The sequence below is a fragment of the Eubalaena glacialis genome, chromosome 12 (genome assembly GCF_028564815.1).
Source record: "Eubalaena glacialis isolate mEubGla1 chromosome 12, mEubGla1.1.hap2.+ XY, whole genome shotgun sequence".
Classification (NCBI taxonomy): domain Eukaryota; kingdom Metazoa; phylum Chordata; class Mammalia; order Artiodactyla; family Balaenidae; genus Eubalaena; species Eubalaena glacialis.
In genome coordinates, this window is record NC_083727.1 from 32,302,122 (window position 1) to 32,322,046 (window position 19,925).

Below are 19,925 nucleotides of genomic sequence, written 5' to 3' on the forward strand. Positions count from 1 at the left end.
TGTGTGTTTGGATATATTTCTTACAGTTATTTTTGAAGGCTCCATTAAGCACTTTTACTTTATTACCTCTAGAATTTATGTTTCCCTTCCTTTTCACTTCAGCCACCAGTGGTAAAAACAGAGATGGTAACAATTTCTGATGCCTCACAAAGGACAGAAATCTCCACCAAGGAAGTCCCTATTGTCCAAACTGAGACCAAAACCATCACATATGAGTCTCCGCAGGTACAAAGTCTCTAGACTTGGACTGTTTGAGTTCTTTTTTACTTAGTCTGTTTCTGTTTTCATTCTGTCTTCTCCTAGTTTGTGTTTCTGACTTTGACGTAGCTTTTTATATCTCCATTTTATAACTGTACTTCAGCAACGTAACTTGCTACAATCAAAAAGGTGACCCAGTAATTATGGGGGGAGGCGTACATGTGATTTTTTAGGACGGGCAGTACCTATGTTGTTCTTATTATTCTTATAAGCCATTTCTGGCTTGGTGTATCCAGGAGTGTTTATGTACACTTGGGAAACAGATCATCTTACAAAGTTTGTTGGATCTGATTTAATTTATGGATTCGTAGAATTTAATTTAGGCTTTTATCCCCTCCTCCAACTCCACGAAGACAGAGCCATTCAACTCACTCTTGTTTACAAGTACACACATATGCACACACACCTGTGCTTCTCCTCATGTGGGATTATTTTCTGAAAACATATGTTGCCATTCTTATGTAAATGTGATACTGTGCGTCTAAATAATTATCAGATTCATGTGTTTGATTTTAGGTGTTCACACACTGATTCTGTAAAGATTTGAAATAAGATATTTAACCTTAAGGGTAACAAAAAAGGGGAAAATAGTCATCATTTCAAAATGGAACCGTTTAGAAACTGGGACAACTCTTTTCTCAACTGAGAAATTTAGTGTTCTAGTAGGATTGTACCATGGTGGAGGATGGCAGATTATTGTCCTCTCGAAATATTTTTTAAAGGTGTAATGCGTTTATGTGTGAAACATTCCTTAAAATCATTTTAGATATGCTCTCCGTAAATGTGCGTAGATCCCACCTAAGCACAAATAGGTTTCTTATGAACAGGCGTGGTAGGAGAGCGTGTACTCATGTGTTTCTGTTGTGGTAAGTGCCTTTGTAAAGAAGTAGAGGTGCGTGACCCAAGTTCGAGAGATCTCCTCCTAACTTACAGTAAGAAAGACTCTGCACTTTCCAGTTATTTCCTGTCGGTGTCAGGAAACTGGAGATAAATGTGTTTGGTGATCTTAGCATAAACTCATAGCCTATTAATGTGCTTCATTATTTCCCTTGGTAAACTCTAGAACTTTCTAGTATCAAAGCAAAGAAGTTAAACCCTATATAGACATAGTATAAGATTTATATATAAGCTATATATATACACACATATATAGAGAGAGTGCGTGCACATGTGCGCACACATGTGCATACGTATTGAAATACATGTAGCCGTGTATATGCACCAACTATTACAGGAACAATGTCATTTAAAAAGAAATCTAGAGATAAGCAATTAACCAAATCGCTTAAGCTTAGTCTATCCTAGTCAGGTTCTCTTGTTTAGTAATCTGAGAAAACGTTTATTTTTACCCACCTGTGCTTAAAAAAACAACAAACTCAGCACTTCTGGTCACTGTGGAAACTTCTCTGCTTGGTTCTCTGCTTTCTTCTTCTAGCTTCTGCGAATGGCCCTCAGTCAGATTTTCTCACGACTCCCCTGTAGATTTCAGTCCCACCTTCTACTTCCATTCTTCGTTTTTTCTCTCTCCGCCCAGGGTTGGCTTCTCCATGTGCATTTAGCCCTTGACTTTACTCTGTTTAAATGCCAGCCAATCTCTGATCAGTAAATCACCACTACAGACATGCAGAGGATAGGCAGCTAGCATCTTCTGCCGACTCCTTAGGTCTTAGAAGCTGCATGTTCGATGGGGAGGGGTCTTCCCTGACAACGTAACGGAAGTTAAGCCTTACTTTGTATTTTCCCCCCAACTCTCCAAAGATTGATGGCGGGGCTGGTGGTGACTCGGGCACGTTACTGACTGCGCAGACCGTCACCTCCGAGTCCGTGTCGACGACGACAACCACACACATCACCAAGGTAAAGCAATCCAGGGGAACGTACACTGCCAACAGAATCTTTCCTGAATGGTTTCTTTGTTCCTATTCACACTTCCAATTATTACGCACAGTGCCAGTGGAATAAAAATGCCTAGATTTAAAGTATGCAAGAAACTGGGCTCCACTGACATTTGTATTTAAACCAAATTGCAAATTTGTAAAGTACAAGGGGGTAAAAATATGTTCTAAATAGCTCTACTTAAGACAGCTGTAGGAGCAGAGGGAACCTAATAAAATTGGAAGCCTAGGTTAGGTAAGCACAAGTCAGCTCTCCTGACTGAAGCAAGGAAGTGAAGACTGCCATTGAAAATTTTCACCGATTTGTTCAAATCATGTAAGTTTCCCCCATTGATTTAAGATACTAGTATGTCGATTTGGAGCATTTCTCCAGATCACTCTCTAAATGTTTAACACCTGATGACCAGCGATCCTCCAAGTGTGGTCTCTGCACTGTCAGCTGCAATCTCACCCAGGGACTTGTTAGCAGTGTGAATACTGTGACCCCACTCCGGATCTTCTGAAACCCCGGGAGTGTTTAGGAAGCCCTCCATGCGATTCCAGTGCGTGACGTGGTCATCACCTTTCTAACCCAGCATTGTTTTCCAGTAGTTCCTTTTGCTTCTACTTCTCATGTTTGGTTAGTGCTTGAAGGTCTCAAATGTATCCCTTGTGCCCTCCTCACGCCACATTTCAACAACAAAAAAAACTTTATGAATTAAAAAATGTCCCATAAGTGCAAGATGGTATTGGTGTTCATTTTAAAGCATATCCAGTTATTAAGACCTAATGATCTTAGCGATCAGCCTTGTTTCTTACAGGTAAGTGCAATACCTGTGACTGTGTGTAAATTTATCAGTGTTGTAGAGGTTGAGTGTGCACTTTCTCAGGACTGGGTGGTATTTGCTCATTGTTTAGAGTGTCACAGGCATATGATCTCTCAGCCTCTATCATGCCCCAGGCTCTGTCACCTCGCTCCAAGCCAGTAACTCTGTAACTCTGTGGGCAGTTCACCCAGGAGCTCCTACCCCCGGGTCCCCTCACAGCCTTTGTTCAGCCACATTACATGTTCATGTCACAGCCACGTGCAGAATCAAATCAGACATTGGATGAAAATCTTTATATCGCCCTCACACATCTTACCTATCTTAAACCAAGTCAAAGTCGTCTTCTTTTTTTTTTTTTTATTATTGCACTAAACCAAATGAAGAAAATCACCAAATGGATCTGTATGATGCCAGTCAAACAATTTCCCAAACCTAAACCAGATGCCTAAATTATTAGCATTCCTTATAAACTCTACATAAAACAAACAACTATTTCTCCTTTGCTTGCTTCTTTTAAAAAATTGGCCAATTGGAAGTGAAGAAACTCCAGAAACTGTAACGGAATGTTCCAGTGGAACTGTTTGGATTAAATGGCATCTGTTGCATCTTAGTCTCACCTGAATCTTGATAAGATAGTTTTTAAGGTTGCTTTCGGTTTAGGAGTGCTTACAGATGATGCTACACTTTGAACGATCAGATTCTCTATGGAGCTTAAAGAAATTTCTAGAACATCAGTCTTCCCCACCCAGTGTGAATTGCTTAACGATGATCAGAAGGTCTAGGTGTGCACCATCTCTGTTTTCTCTGATTATGTGTAAACATGTTTTAGTGATTGCTAATCCTCCCTCCCTTCTGTTTCTTTATGACCTTTAGACTGTGAAAGGTGGAATATCTGAAACAAGAATTGAAAAGCGCATCGTGATCACGGGAGATGCAGATATTGATCACGACCAGGTAAAGACTTGAGGTTCTGGTTCTGAAACTGGCCACGTTTATTTTCTAAGTTTCTGTCATCATGTCACGTCCCTGTGTCGAACCGCTTCTCCCAGTACCTCCTTCCTAGATGAATGCACCTCCTAAGCTTGGCATTAAGACCCTTCACAGCCTAAACACAACCTGTCCTTTCAGCCTTCCTAGCACTGAATTAGCACAAAATGTGGGTTGTTTTTCATTTCACACTAGCTCTACATGCACCTTTGGCTCACAATAATCAAGAGGATTTTTGGCAACCATCAGGCATTCACGTGGGCCTGGTTTAAAGGCAAGTCATCAGTTACTGAAAAATAAATGGCAGTTAAATGACACTGGCTTCCAAAAAAATAAGGAAAGCCGCTAAGTTTGACTTATGCCCGCTTTCAGGAACTTATCAAGTATTTTTTTATAGCATTAGAAAAGTTGGGCTATTTACCTCTAGATGTTTTCTCCTAGTTATTACTATTATTGAGGGGTAGAAAAAGGTAATATAAGGTCTCTTACAAAGTGAAAATTTATATGTATTCAGAAAAGATTTTTTAAAGAATTGTACTTCCATTCTGTTAAGCTGAACAGGTGACGAATGGAACCGCTGGAGACTTGGAGAGTAACTTTAATTTTAGACTGCAGTCCCAAGTGATGATAAAATTTTTTGTTTTGTTATTTTCTGAGTGATTTTAACTCAACTTTAAAGGAGACCAAGCTCTTTTCCTTTTACAATAATTTGAAGAAATGGAAATGTTCAGTTGACCATCTCAGCTGGGGAGTAGGAACAAATGATAGTCACCCAGCTTTGAACACAGAAATTTTAGAGAAAAAAATTTCTCGTTTAAGAAAGGCTTGCTATAAGAAAGGCCAAACAGGAATAGATTTTCTTCTATGCCTAAAATGAAAATTACTGTTTTTTAAAACTCCTGTATACGTAATTTTACTTACATATTTCATAATGTATTTTTTTAAATTCCTTGAGAGTTATTATAGGTTAAAAGGTTGCCCTGACTCTGAATTTTGACTTAGTAATAGCGCTTCATTGTAGATGACTATACATGTGTCTGTTCACCACTAGAAAATGAATTACCTGTGTGGAAACCAAGCGTCTGGTTTCCCATATAGAGGATTTATTCTACTTCTCTTCACTGGGACAGTTTTGAGTCGCTCTGACCTTAAGTTGGAGCAAACCCTATTCTTACTCTTTTTTCCTCTGGGACTCTCGCTCAGCATTTATTGAATTTCTACAGTGTGCTGGGCAGGAACCCACATTCTTTGGCCTGATGGAAGGTGAAAATCGGGGACCTCTCCCAGCCTTTGTTTCGTCTGCCCTCTGTCTCCACCAAACAAGGCCCTTTCAGGGTTTCAAATGCCACTTTTTCCCTTGAGGGTTTACTTGCAGGTTTTATTTTATGTATATTCTTCTGTCCTGTTTTTCCTGAAAACTCAAATCTAGATAGTACCGCTTCTGAACGGCAAATATTAAAAACACAGTCTGAAATGTAAGTTCCAAAATAACACAAAATAACAAAATTCCTAACTCTTCCATTAGAAGAAAATCATGACGCTGCAGCTTTAGCTGTTGCTGTGAGGACGCACACCTTCAGCCCATTTTAAAACTGAAGTGAGGCGAGGGGGCGGGGGAGGGATAAATTGGGAGTTTGGGATTAACAAGTGCACACACCACTATGTATAAAATAGATAAACAACAAGGACCTACTGTATAGCACAGGGAACTATAGTCAGTATCTTGTAATAACCTATAGGGGTAAAGAATCTGAAAAAGAATAGATATATGTATATGTATAACTGAATCACTTTGCTGTACACCTGAAACTAACAACATTGTAAATCAACTATACTTCGATTAAAAAAAAACCCCAAAAAACCCAAAACTGAGGTCAGATATCCAAATGAAGAGAACAGATATTTACCTTTTTCATGTTTATTTATAAGATGTCATAAACTTTTTTGAGTAAATGTAATTGTGGCTTCTGGTATGCTTGTCACCAGAAGCTCATGATGAGTTTGCTTTCCCCTTAAAGCCTGTAAATGAGATGATGGAACTATTTAAAAGTAAAGGACGGAAATTAGTTCCCTGCCAAAAACTGATGTTGATCATGCAGTGACTTTAATGTCATTGACACCTTTTCAGTTCCTTGCCTACATTAAAAGAATTTTAATAGTGGAAGGAAACCCTTCATCTGAGCAGGATAGGAAAAGAAGGAATCTCTTTTGTGCTGGCAAATGAAAGAGGCGTGCTTCTGTAGAAACTCGCTTTGCAGGTTCTACACCCGGTGCTAGTCGTGGCTCTCAGCTCCATACCCGGGAGGCATAAACAACATGGCAAAGTGTATTTCTTTCTAATAAAATAACTTCTCAATTTGGCAGTGCGATGTGATAGTTTTCTCACAGTCTTTATTGTTGCCGCAGTAAATTAACATTTTACAGTATTTAATTACGTGTACTGATATTATGGAAGGAAAGGAACTAAGGGCAAACAGACTTCAAATATGTTTGAAGATGATAATAGCAGTTTTCCATTTTCCCTACTTTTCTGCTCATTAAAGCATGTTTCACGCCTGCTACCTTCCCTTGGGTATCATGTATGTTTCCTCTTTGACAAAGGCACGGGTTTAATGTAGGCAGATCTTTGTAATGAACATGAATTCAAAGTAGCTGCGAAGTTGTTCTGTAGCCACGTTGGCTCCCATCAGAGCTGTCCTTTCTCAAATTGGATTCCGGAAACCAGCAGGGAGTAGACAGTGTTGATGGTTCCAATCTCCCTCTTCCCTCTGAACACAGACTTAGAGCCTCCCTGATGTACTTGGTCTCCTTCCCCATTCACACTGCAGTTAGTACCCGGCAGCACTTGCTGTCCCGCTCTGAGATGAGGGCCCCACTCTGCTCCTGCCCGCTGGGCTGCCTGCTCTCCCCACGTGGCAGGCAGTTGTGCTGACACTCAGATGGAAGCCTGGTCCCCTGTCTGATCCTCTCTTGTCCCAACACAGGTAGGTTGCCAGAGTTTGTTCCCCAGTGGAAACTTAAGCACCCTCAAGTGTCTTCCAAGCTTCTGAGTGAAACGTTTTTGGCGTAAAAATAACTTTGGGGGGTAGTTTTATCTTTCTTTGTGGAATGCGACTCAGGGTTTTTGCTCAGTAACCTTCCAGCTGACAGAAGTGATACTGTAAACAAGAAATGCAGTTGTCCCCAAAGGCAGGTGACAAAGCAGCAGGAAAATTGTGCTGCTTTTTTCAAATGTATGTTTTCCTTATGAGATACAGCAGTCTCTCTCCTAGTAGGATTTCTTTTTTGTTTTCAAGTTCTTTCCTAGATTTTGAGTGTTGTTCTGTGCGGTTTTCTTTTACTTTTTCCCCCGAGACCTCTTTAAACATCTTGCCCTCTGAAAAACAGGATCTTTCCACTTTACCATAATCCTCGTATACAGTTTACTTTCTGATCAAACTCAGAGAAATCTTGTCTGCTTTCACACAGCCTCATCCAGGGAAGAGCCCATGAATCAGTGGAGGGGCAGCCCTCTCCTGCCCTGTAGCCCCCTGGCAGGATGGTCCTGAGGAAGACCCATGAACCTTTGTGCCTTCACTGTTTCCACCTGTAAAATGGGGAGCTGTATTTTATTATCTAAAGATTAGTCTCTCTCTTTTCTTTAGCTTTACTGATTGTTTGTCGTCATTGTTGCTTGTGGTTTTAATTGTTCTATGTCCTAGAAGCTAATACATATTTTTCCTGCAACATTCCTCAAGCAATTACTGAGAGCCTAAGAGGGCAAAGATGAGCAGGGCCTGGTCCTGCACTGTGAGTTTTTTGTTTTTTTAATTTTATTTATTTTAATTTTATTTTTTTTAACATCTTTATTGGAGTATAATTGCTTTACAGTGGTGTGTTAGTTTCTGCTTTATAACAAAGTGAATCGGCTATACATATATCCCCATATCTCTTCCCTCTTGCATCTCCCTCCCACCCTCCCTCTCCCACCCTCCCTCTCCCACCCCTCTAGGTGGTCACAAAGCACCGAGCTGATCTCCCTGTGCTATGCGGCTGCTTCCCACTAGCTATCGATTTTACATTTGGTAATGTATATATGTCCATGCCACTCTCTCACTTTGTCCCAGCTTACCCTTCCCGCTCCCTGTGTCCTCAAATCCATTCTCTAGTAGGTCTGCATCTTTATTCCCGTCCTGCCCCTAGGTTCTTCATGACCATTTTTTTTCTTTTTTTTTTAGATTCCATATATATACGTGTTAGCATACGGTATTTGTTTTTCTCTTTCTGACTTACTTCACTCTGTGGGACAGACTCTAGGTCCATCCACCTCACTACAAATAACTCAGTTTCATTTCTTTTCATGGCTGAGTAATATTCCATTGTATATATGTGCCACATCTTCTTTATCCATTCATCTGTCAATGGACACTTAGGTTGCTTCCGTATCCTGGCTATTGTAAATAGAGCTGCAATGAACATTGTGGTACATGACTCTTTTTGAATTATGGTTTTCTCAGGGTATATGCCCAGTAGTGGAATTGCTGGTCATATGGTAGTTCTATTTTTAGTTTTTTAAGGAACCTCCCTACTGTTCTCCATAGTGGCTGTATCAATTTACATTCCCACCAACAGTGCAAGAGGGTTCCCTTTTCTCCACACCCTCTCCAGCATTTATTGTTTGTAGATTTTTTGATGATGGCCATTCTGACTGGTGTGAGGTGATATCTCATTGTAGTTTTGATTTGCATTTCTCTAATGATTAATGATGTTGAGCATTCTTTCATGTGTTTGTTGGTAATCTGTATATCTTCTTTGGAGAAATGTCTGTTTAGGTCTTCTGCCCAGTTTTGGATTGGGTTGTTTGTTTTTTTGATATTGAGCTGCATGAGCTGCTTGTAAATTTTGGAGATAAATCTTTTGTCAGTTGCTTCGTCTGCAAATATTTTCTCCCATTCTGAGGGTGTTCTTTTCATCTTGTTTATGGTTTCCTTTGCTGTGCAAAAGCTTTTAAGTTTCATTAGGTCCCATTTGTTTATTTTTGTTTTTATTTCCATTTCTCTAGGAGGTGGGTCAAAAAGGATCTTGCTGTGATTTATGTCATAGAGTGTTCTGCCTATGTTTTCCTCTAAGAGTTTGATAGTGTCTGGCCTTACATTTAGGTCTTTAATCCATTTTGAGTTTATTTTTGTGTATGGTGTTAGGGAGTGTTCTAATTTCATTCTTTTACATGTAGCTGTCCAGTTTTCCCAGCACCACTTATTGAAGAGGCTGTCTTTTCTCCATTGTATATTCTTGCCTCCTTTACCAAAAATAAGGTGACCATATGTGTGTGGGTTTATCTCTGGGCTTTCTATCCTGTTCCATTGATGTATATTTCTGTTTTTGTGCCAGTACCATACTGTCTTGATTACTGTAGCTTTGTAGTAGAGTCTGAAGTCAGGGAGCCTGATTCCTCCAGCTCCGTTTTTCTTTCTCAAGATTGCTTTGGCTGTTCGGGGTCTTTTGTGTTTCCATACAAATTGTGAAATTTTTTTTTCTAGTTCTGTGAAAAATGCCAGTGGTAGATTGATAGGGATTGCATTGAATCTGTAGATTGCTTTGGGTAGTATAGTCATTTTCGCAATGTTGATTCTTCCAATCCGAGAACATGGTATATCTCTCCATCTGTTTGTATCATCTTTAATTTCTTTCATCAGTGTCTTATAGTTTTCTGCATACAGGTCTTTTGTCTCCTTAGGTAGGTTATTCCTAGGTATTTTATTCTTTTTGTTGCAGTGGTAAATGGGAGTGTTTCCTTAATTTCTCTTTCAGATTATTCATCATTAGTGTATAGGAATGCAAGAGATTTCTTGCACCGTGAGTTTTGAGGCAACTGGGTAATTGCAAGTATCACTCGAGTGTGGAGGGCAGACACCACGCTGGAGGCTTTACATCATTCCTTCAATCCATACATCGAACCTTAACATTATCTTTACAATCTTAGCATAAGTCTCAGGTTGCAGATGAGAATCCTAAGGTCAGAGAAGATCTGTTTTCTGCATGTCTCACAGTGCGTGCCAGGCTGAGTGGGATTCAGAGCCAGCATGTTTCTCCTACATGTATCATTATTTGGCAGTGGACTGGAGAAATGGGAAATCTGGGGAAATGAGATGCATTCTCTAAAATGAAAAAGGAGCCCATTTCAAATCTCCTGCTTCCTCAAATAAAGCAGTGAAACTGTCTTGGCAGGAGGAGGGATGGATCCCAGGTGATGGCTATGCTCGTGTATAGCCATCCCGAGAAAGAGCCTCTTCCTCTACTCACAGTGCTCTCTCCTGACCCCGCAGGCGCTGGCCCAGGCCATCAGGGAAGCCAGGGAGCAGCACCCCGACATGTCGGTCACGAGGGTGGTGGTGCACAAAGAAACCAAGCTGGACGAGGGGGAAGAGTAAGGTAAGAGCCTCGTCATCGGGGCCTTTCTCATGACTGTTCTGTATTCCTGAACCTGCCGAGCGATGTGAAAGGCACGTCTGCATCACGGTGCCTGTCTCCTACAGTTCATCTGATCTTTCAGACTTTATCAGCTCTGAGTACATCTGCTCAGGTGACCTGCATATAGTTAATTATAAACTCTGGACCAACAGGCATCATGTGGTGTTAATAACTGCCATGTATTGAGAGCCGCTAATAATCAACATTTATATGTTACTTTACTATTTGTAAAGCACATGAATATAAGTTATCTCAACGTTCACAAAGAGCCTGTTAGGAAGGTGCTATTGCTTTCGTTTAGATGAGGGATTTTTGTCGTAGAGGCCCAAAGGGGAGATGAGTTAATCTTTTAAATGGAGACATTAAGAACTCTATATCAGAGAAGGAACCATAAAGGAAAAGATTGCTTTGACTGTATAAAGAGGTAAAAATTTGAGCCAAACCAACAAAAACAAAAGTAAAAGGTAAGTGATAAAGTTCAACATACCTGGCAGAGACAGGATTAATATCCTGAATATATTAAGCAGCTCTTATGTGTCATCAAAAAATGTAAACACTTAAGTAGAAAAATGAGTAGAGGATTAAGCAAGTAAACCATGTAGAAACTAAGTAAATAATGAGCAAAAAGTGTTCAGCCTCAGTATTGTTTACATCAATACAAATGAAAAATTCACTTCTGAATCTGGCAAAGTTTATGCTTTTAGCCAGGGTCAGGGAGGTGGGGGGGCGGGGAATATACTTATGCTGCTGTATCAATTAGTAATATTTCCTGGAGGGCAATTTGGCCAAAACCCATGTCAGACATGCTTACCGTTTAAACTGCTGTGAGAAATTTATCTTAAATAATCAGAGATGGATACAAAGATTTACCTACAAGAGTATCACATGTTTATATATACTAGCAAGAAATTTGAAACAATCTAAATGGCCAGCAGTAGGGAGTGGTTATACATTATGCTGCTTCCATGTGATGGCGCAATACATATAGCCTTTAAAAGTTGTATTAAAGAATTCTTAAAAAATGAGTAAGTGTTCCTGATCATGTACGTATTAGGGTTTTAAAAAGCAGGTTTTATCACACAGCGCATATACTTAATATTGCATTTTTGTTTTTAAAATGATCTGTACATTGGTCAGTTGATAGATAGATCCCCGCTGGAGTGGCTGGTCACAGAACCCATCTTCCTCCTCGTGGCAAGGCCAAGTGCTCTCCCGTCATAGGGCGTGAGGGGTCCTACCAGTGCACAGCCTCCCCTCTGACTTACTGACGTTTGCCAATCTGATAGATATGAAATGGCGTACAACTTAAGACATACGACATATAACTTACTGCCATATAACTTTCTTGGTCATACAGATCCTTGATAGATTCTGGATACTAATCCTTTGTCAATTTTATGTGTTGCAGATATCTTTGTTTGTGGTTTGTCTTTTATTATTAATATAGGGCAATATATTAATATATTGAATGTAGTATTTAATATGTTAATATAGTTGAGTTATCAAGCTTTCCTTTATGGCTTATGCTTTTTCCATATCCTGAGGTGTTAAAGATATTTTCAATCCGGAAATTTTAATGTTGCCTTTCATGGATCAATCCTTAATCTATCAGAAATTTTTTCTGTGTGATTAGAAACAGTGATTTGTTTGTTTCCCGTATAAGTAGCCAGCGTTCCAGCCCTGTTTATTGAAGAGCCCGTCCTTGCCCCATCTAGTCTGCGGGTCAGATACCAAGTTTCTTACATGCGTGGGTGTGTTTCTGAGCACATTCATTTCTATCAGTCTGTGTGTCTGTCCCTGCTCCAATGCCATGTAGCTTTAAAATGAGAATTGGTATCTAGGAGGACAACACTCCCCAGTTCTTTCTCTTCAAGAATGTCTTGGCTGTTCTGGGCTCCTTCTGTTACATATAAATTTCAGAATCAGAGTGTTAGGGTCTAAGATATTCTATGGTATTTTGATTGGAATTGCATCTGCTCTGTAGCTCAGTGTACTGAGAATTACATCTTTATGATATTGTCTTCTTTTCCACAAATATTAACATCTTTCCATTTATATAGATCTTCTTTAATGTCTTTCAATAAAATTGTGTAATTTTTTTACCCAGACGCTGTTGCTGGCATAGGGAGATACAACTAACTTTCCAATATTGCTCTTATATCTAGCAACCTTACTCGTTATGTTTTAGGTGATGTTTTCAACACAGGGTGTATAAAGGGCCTACGAGCAGAAATCATTTAAAGTTTTAGCGCAAGCACAGTATCTGTTTTACCTGAATAAATGTGCTATGTTACATGCAAGTCTGAGAACATTCTTAGCTAGGAGTCAGAAGATCAAGTGCTGTGTTTTAATCTTGCCAGATCTCAAACTATGGGACGTTGGGCAAGTCAGTGGGGCTGGTACAATCTACCTTTTCTACTTATATATAATATGATGATGAATGGGAAAATTGAGTGTTGTACAAATGTAAAAATAATGCGTATTTCTCCTCTAAATTCTATGAATCAGTTACTTAATCAGGAATATGAGACAAAAATTAGTGACCACTAGCATTACCAGCACTTCACCTTCATTTGTGGTATTTTAATAAGCTTTAAAATAGTTATATCATTTATTCTTAACACCTTATATTCATTTGTTCAGTGGAGACACACAAACACACACACACAGCCTTTGAAGTTTGCCTGTCTTGGAGGCCATCTTTTATAAGCAACCTTGTTACACAAATTTAGGAGGTTAAAGTGTAAATTCACATGTAAGGTGAGCACACTAGATAAATTTGGAAAGATTCATTTATTCATTGAAAAATATTTAGCAAGCGCCAAAATATGCCAGGCTAGCTTAGGCAGTGAGGCTTCGGATTGTCACATTGGTAGACAACACAGTCCTGGTGCCCTTCCTCAGGAAGGATCCACTCCAGGAGGGGAGGTGTCAATATTAACAAATAAACAGAATGTAATTGCATATCTGATAAATGCTCTGAAGGAAATAATGTGAGATGAGAGAACAAAATAGGGGGCTTGAACTATTATCAATTTAACCTGTTACTTGAGAAACAGAACTTGAGTTGAAATCTGAAGGACGAATGGGAGCTACCTCAGTGTCTCACAGTCATTTTAGCATCTCCACTCCTGACTGGCCGCACTTGTTCTTGAAAAATTTCCTTTGCTGATGCCTGTCAGGGCTGGGAAGAATGTGTTTCCACTGTTTCAGCTACCCTCTGGCTGCCCTGCCAGAATCCCACAGAGGCAGCAGCGGGTCAAGGCAAAGAGCAGGACCAGGACGGTATCCCAACATCAGAAAAGAAGAAGAAAGAACTATTTGTGATGTATCGGTCCCGTCTCCCTTTTCAGGCGTGAAAAGCTCTCCTCCTGGTCTGACCTGACCTCTTCCTTTGGAGTAGCTCTGACCTCTTGATCAAGCATTGAGCGTGGCAGGTGGGGAAACAGAAAGACGGTCAAAGAACAACAATGTGCCGAGGACTGAACTCCCGGTCTGCTTCCCCAGGCTGGGCGGTGGCCAGCGGTGAGGCAGAGGAGCGAAGTGCAGCTCCACGAACAAGAAAACGCTTAGAGGAGCACTTCCATTGATCTTTGTATCGTTTTTATTTCCTCTTAAGGACTACTCCCTCCTGCTATTTCATCCTAAATGCATATTTATGAGCCCTTAAATGGACACAAAATGTTACTGACCTTGTCATCACTAGAATGGTGTCCCCGCTGGTCCTGATGAGGGAGAAGAGCCCAGGCTTGGTGGGGTGGTCTGTGCGGCCTGAGAAAGAATGAGCCCCAGGAGGGGGAACGCGCGACCCTGCTTCGGCTGGTGCCGTAAGCTCTGTGAACGCAGACTTCAGACGAGCCTCTCAGACTCTTGGAGTAATCATTGACGTTGCATGAAAAAGTGAACGACGCCTCCTTTTCATCGGAAAGCAGTGAGCGGCCAAAGGATAACATGATGGAGGAGCAGCCTCTCATCCATTCGCTCATTTTATTCTTTTTTGTCGTTATTGTTCATTATACAGATGTTATGGAAGTCTCATTAGGTATCATCTACTGTTTTACCATTGAGATTTCAAATCAAGGTCTGTACTCACAGACAGTAAAGCAGTGGTAGCAGCATAGAGTCTCACGTTTTATCATAGGTTCTGGACTGAGTTTCGTGGGAACAAAAAGGCGAGATCTCTGAATCAGGATGGGGCATCAGAGATGGCTTCTCACTGGAGCTTCACGGCGAGTTGGAGTTAGCCCAGTGAAGGATGGCGTGGAAAGGGGGCAATTCAGGCAGGATCTGGTACTGTGGACCAGACACTCCAGGAACGGGGCAAAATCAGGTGCAGCTGCCCCGCAGGGCACTTGTAGCAGAGTCATGGGAGATGAGGGCGCAGAGGGGCAGAGGCCCGATCGCAAAGAGTCTTAGAAGCCAAGCAGGAGGCTGAAGTTTATCCTGAAAGGCTGTGGGGTACTCCTTTGTATTTGAGAGGTGGTGAGGAGATAAAGGTTTGTGACTTGTTGACTGTTTGCATGAGGATATGGAAGTTAGTGAGTTGGGAGGATGGAGTAGCGGGGAAAAATGCCAGATAACGCCCAGGTTTCTGGCTTGAACAAACGGGTCGATGATACCTGTAATTTCAATCATGGAACACATGAATTTCATTTTTCACAAGTCATGTGCAATGTGGCCAGTCCTTTCAGTTTAGCTATCTTAAAGCAAAGATGTATTTTTTGTTCTCTGGTACTATAGGAGAGACCAACTGTCATGGGAATTATAGTGGAAGCTTGGAAGTGAATGTATAAGGCTCTGTCTTACACACACACACACACACACACACACACACACACACACGACATGGTTAATTGGAAATTTACCAGATAGTCTGAGTGTTAAGAGGAAGTGTAACAGCAGATTTGCTTGGTTCAAATCTACTTCATAGTTGTGTGATGTGTGCCGGTTATTTCATTTCTCTATGCTTCAGTTCTGCCATCTGTAAACTGGAGGTGATAATAGAATCTACAGAGGGTTTGTTAATAAGGCATGTTGTAAGAACTTTTTGTAGCGTAGAAGGCCAGCCATGAACCCTTTTTGCTCTTAAAAATCAAATAAAAACTTCTACCCCAGAGATGTTGAGCTTGCGATGCATGTGAAATGTCTTCATGAAGAGGTCCAGGAAGTAGCCAAGAGCTTTGAGAGAGAGAGAGAGAGGAAGAGAGAAAGAGAGCACGGCAGGCTTCGGAGCAGGAGGTAGACATATCTGAACGTGTCATCCACTGATGAAGCCTTTGGTTTGAATGATGTTATGCAGGGCCAGTTCAGAGAGTTGGGGCCTGGGGAACAGAGGAGTTACAGGAGAAGGAGTGAGAAGGGCAAGAAGATAGAAAACAGGGAGATAAGGGGGCCACGAAGGCTGCAAGAGAAGCTAGCTCCAAGAAGGACAGCATAATCAGCATTAAACATGGCAAAGAAATCAGGTGCCTGTGTCCTTTGGAATTGTTGCTACGGAATCTATCTGGGAGCTTTGTCAGAGCTCCTTCAGTCAGATAGTGGAGATGGAGCCTGTAACAGGTTGAGGAAATAGGATTTACACAGAGTGCTTTCGAGAAGCAGGAAAACTCAGTAATTGGCCTTTTGCTTTCCATCCACCTTGCCTGCCTTCATCTGAGAAGACAGAGCATTGGTCTGACGGAGCCACTGGAACTAGTGCAGTGATTACTAAAAACCCGGTACATCCATCATTCCTTTGAGACTGTTAGGTGGACCCTGAGCTCCAGTCCCCAGCCCACAATAAATAACTCTCAGTGAGTGGTGTTGCTCTCCGTGCTGGCCTGCGTCTATGAACACCAGTTTCTAAACAAGATAATATTGTGTTCCAGCCAACATTTCAAAGTCAGGGTGATGTTCACGGTTTCAAAATGAACTCGCAAAAACAACAGGAAATTAGCATTAGCTATCTAACTACCTTGACAGGAGAGAAGAACGGTGTTGGCTGAATGGAGCTCTAGCCGATCACGAGCTACTCATTTACATGCGAGCGTCTCCCTGTCCTTGAAAGAAAAGCACCAGCCTATTGGCTTCCAGATGACGATTTTCAATTCAGGGATGTTTCAGGCATATCGGTTTCAGTTGTGCTGCATTTTTATTTTATTCTGTTTGCCTAGTTGTACTACTCTTGTACCAGAAATTAGCATTTTATTACAGCTGAGTTTTCGATATAAGTTAATCAAACCTAAAATGAAGACTTCTACGTAGAAATGAAAAGCCATTTTGGATTTAGTGAGTTTTAGGCACTGCCAGTTTTCACTCTGGAATGCTGGGGAATACTCTGTTCAACATTTATAAATCTGGCAGGTGCTATCAGTGAGTCACAATATATTTGAACTACCCAACAGAAGAGGCGCTGGATGCCCCTGCCATTGTGCATTCATTAGCACCTGGGAGTCACTGATTCCCCGGAGTTTGCTCTTGGACAGAATCATTATGGACTGTTGTTTTTACAAATGAAACTATATGTATTTTTTCTGGCAACAAAAAAGCAGAGGCGGTCATAAATTTTTGAAAGGGAAAGATGGTAGAAAATGTAAGTGACCCATAATTGCTCTGCTCCTAGAGACAGATAATCCCTTTCATAGTGTATATACTTGTGAACACATACTCAGATGCACTCACATGTGTTCTCACACCTCTATTTATATAGGCTGATCCTGTTGATTCTATCACATATCCGGCTTTTTCCTCCACTTCACAGTACATTGTAGATAAGTTTGCCCATCATTATCTCATCATTTTCCAACAGCCATCGAATAGATGCAGGATGGTTTACTTGACCCCTGTTAATGGGCATTTAGGCTATTCCTCAGTTTTCACAAGTAAATTCACAGCTGCAAAGATTATACTTGTGTGTATATTTGGGGGGCATTAACTTCATTGTTTCTCTAGGACAGATATTTTTAAAAATTAAAGTTGGTGTGCTAAAGGTTTCTTTTTGACATATTGCCCACCTGCCCTCCTTAGAGGTGCTACAAAATTAGACGCCCACTAGCAGTTTAAGAATATCCCCGTTTTCCCGCATCCTTGCCAACACTAAAGATTACACGACATTTGAAAAGTCTTTGCCAACCTGGTGAGGAAAGAGCATTTGTCCCCTCCCCCCCTTTTTTTAAATTGTGAGGAAAGAGCATTTTTTAATTGTTACTGTTGTTCATTGCTAGGGAGGTCACAGTACACATATGCACACACATATAAATATAGGTGCACACAAACACAATTTGCATTTCTTTGAATTGCCAGTTTGTGTCCTTTGTCCACTTATCTATTCAGGTGTTTATCATCTTTTATCTTTTACAGAGTTAAGGTTATTAATCTCTTAGTCACAAATGCTGGATGTTTTCTCCAGTTTTTCATTATTTTTGGGAATTTAAAGTGGCACCAAAAAGAAGGGGAGAGAGCAAGACAAAATTGACAAACGGGAGACAGGCAGGCCGTATCCAGAGTTTTGGTTTGTTTTTCAGCCCAAACAGTATGTCACAGAATTTGAGTTAATTATTAATGCTTAAAATGGGAAGATATCTAGCAATTCGAGAAACATCAGAAGCTCTAACACCGAGCCTGCTTTCTCTCAAGGCTGCAATGGCTCAGTAGGCGCAGCCACTTTAGGAGAAGGAGGGGCTCTCCAAGTCCCCAGTGTCTCTTCCTTCCCATCTCTTCATGTTGAGGTCCCAGTACCCCGTCTCCCTACTTACATGTTACCCAGCCAGCCTCTGAGGAGTGTGGAGGTGGTGGTTATGACTTTATTGTACGCTAGTGCAGGGCGTATTTAAGAGTATGGGAATTAAAAGAATATTTAATTTAAAACTGCATGTAGACCATCTTCTTCTCTCCCCCCCCCCCTTTTTTATGAGGAAATAGAATCCTAGAGATTTGCCATAGGTCCCTTCCCTATAAGAACCGTAAAATACCATCCATGTGTAGAGCTGAGTATAGTTTCATTTGTTTCAAGAACTTTTCCAATGTTAGATATCCCAGATACTAGTTTTTAAATAGTAATTTTAAATTTTAAGGTAAACTTGTGGGTAGGTTAGGACAGAATTTTGCTGGGGGAACGAATTAATAAGTCTGTGTGTATGTGTGTGTGTTTTAAAGATACTCCTGTGCTCATGAAGATTATATTCCCAGGACATGTTGGCCCTACGTTTATTTAACTCTCATGCATCAAAATAGTTAGTATTAGAGCAAGTGAGAATCTAGTCTTGTTCTGTTCAGCATGGTAGCCAGTACTCACCTGTGGCTCTTGAGCATTGAAATGCTATTCCAAATTGAGATGTCCTGTAAGTATAAAATAACATACTGGATGCTGAAGAGGTAAGAAAAAAATGTTAACTAATAAGTGACAGAGTTGGGTCTGGAGATGAATTGTTTTGATTCCCACTAACCTTCCTATTTAATGAAAATACGAAACGAACACTAAGTGAGTTCTATTCATATATAGTTCAAAGACGTTTTTCTAAAAGATAAGGGTTTTGTTACTGTTTTTTTAAAGCACAACTTTTATTTGATGCTACAGAGAAATTTTTCTCATCTCTACTCATGAACCTAAGATTGACAAAAGCTTAGCTAGAATAAAGTATACCGAGTGTGCCCTTACTGTAGTCCGTTTGTTATTTAAAAGAAGCTTTAAGATTTTGTGGAATGCTTTCATATCAAGTTCTCACAAGATTTGAACTCAGCAGAGTGAACGAGAAGACCTTCCTCTAGCTTTAGGGCCAAATACTAACTACTCTTAGAAATCTTTGTCAAAGCTTCAGATTTGGGAGATTCGGGAAAACCGGTTTTTTAAAGAACTAAGAGTCCTCCTGGGATATCACAGAAGTAGTTATAGTTATTCAACAAAAGAGAACAGAAAAATGAACCTGAAATTTTTTCCACTTAAATGAGCAGATGAAACTAATGGTGAGGACAGGCAGTAGTGCTTTGTTGCTAGAATACAGTTCTGTTTATTTTTCCCCTCCCAAGCCCTTGCTTTTCAGCCTGGCCTTGCCTTGCAGATTAGTCCCTATTACTTCATTCATGGATTCATTAATGTATATTGGGAACATAGTGCGTTCAAGGGACTATGGTAGTTGTGAGAAAGGTAAATGCATAGGAACAAGTGCACAAATAACATATAGGGTAAAAAATAGTGTTTACAGAGAAGCCTAGGACTTCCCTGGTGGCGCAGTGGTTAAGAATCCGCCTGCCAGTGCAGGGGACACAGGTTCGAGCCCTGGTCCGGGAAGATCCCACATGCCACGGAGCAACTAAGCTTGTGCACCACAACTACTGAGCCTGCTCCCTGAAGCCCGCGCGCCTAGAGCCCATGCTCTGCAACAAGAGAAGCCACCTCAGTGAGAAGCCCGTGCACCACAACGGAGAGTAACCCCCTCTCGCTGCAACTAGAGAAAGCCCACGCACGGCAATGAAGACCCAACACGGCGATAGATAGATGGATGGATGGATGGATGGATGGATGGATGATAGATAGATAGATAGATAGATAGAT

General features: G+C 40.8%; 1 protein-coding gene across 17 annotated transcripts in view; it reads left to right on the plus strand.

Annotated features, from left to right (window-relative positions):
* Nucleotides 1-19,925, plus strand: part of EPB41L2 (erythrocyte membrane protein band 4.1 like 2) — a 210,451-nt gene that overhangs the window by 182,126 nt on the left and 8,400 nt on the right. For all 17 annotated transcript variants that reach the window (XR_009702871.1, XM_061207161.1, XM_061207155.1 and 14 more), the window contains 4 exons: nt 103-225; nt 2,017-2,115; nt 3,833-3,913; nt 10,252-10,357. Coding sequence is in view for 16 of the 17 variants with exons in the window: in XM_061207161.1 (XP_061063144.1) it covers nt 103-225; nt 2,017-2,115; nt 3,833-3,913; nt 10,252-10,356 (408 nt within the window). In the remaining variant the exon portion in view is untranslated. The remainder of the gene's footprint in view (nt 1-102; nt 226-2,016; nt 2,116-3,832; nt 3,914-10,251; nt 10,358-19,925) is intronic.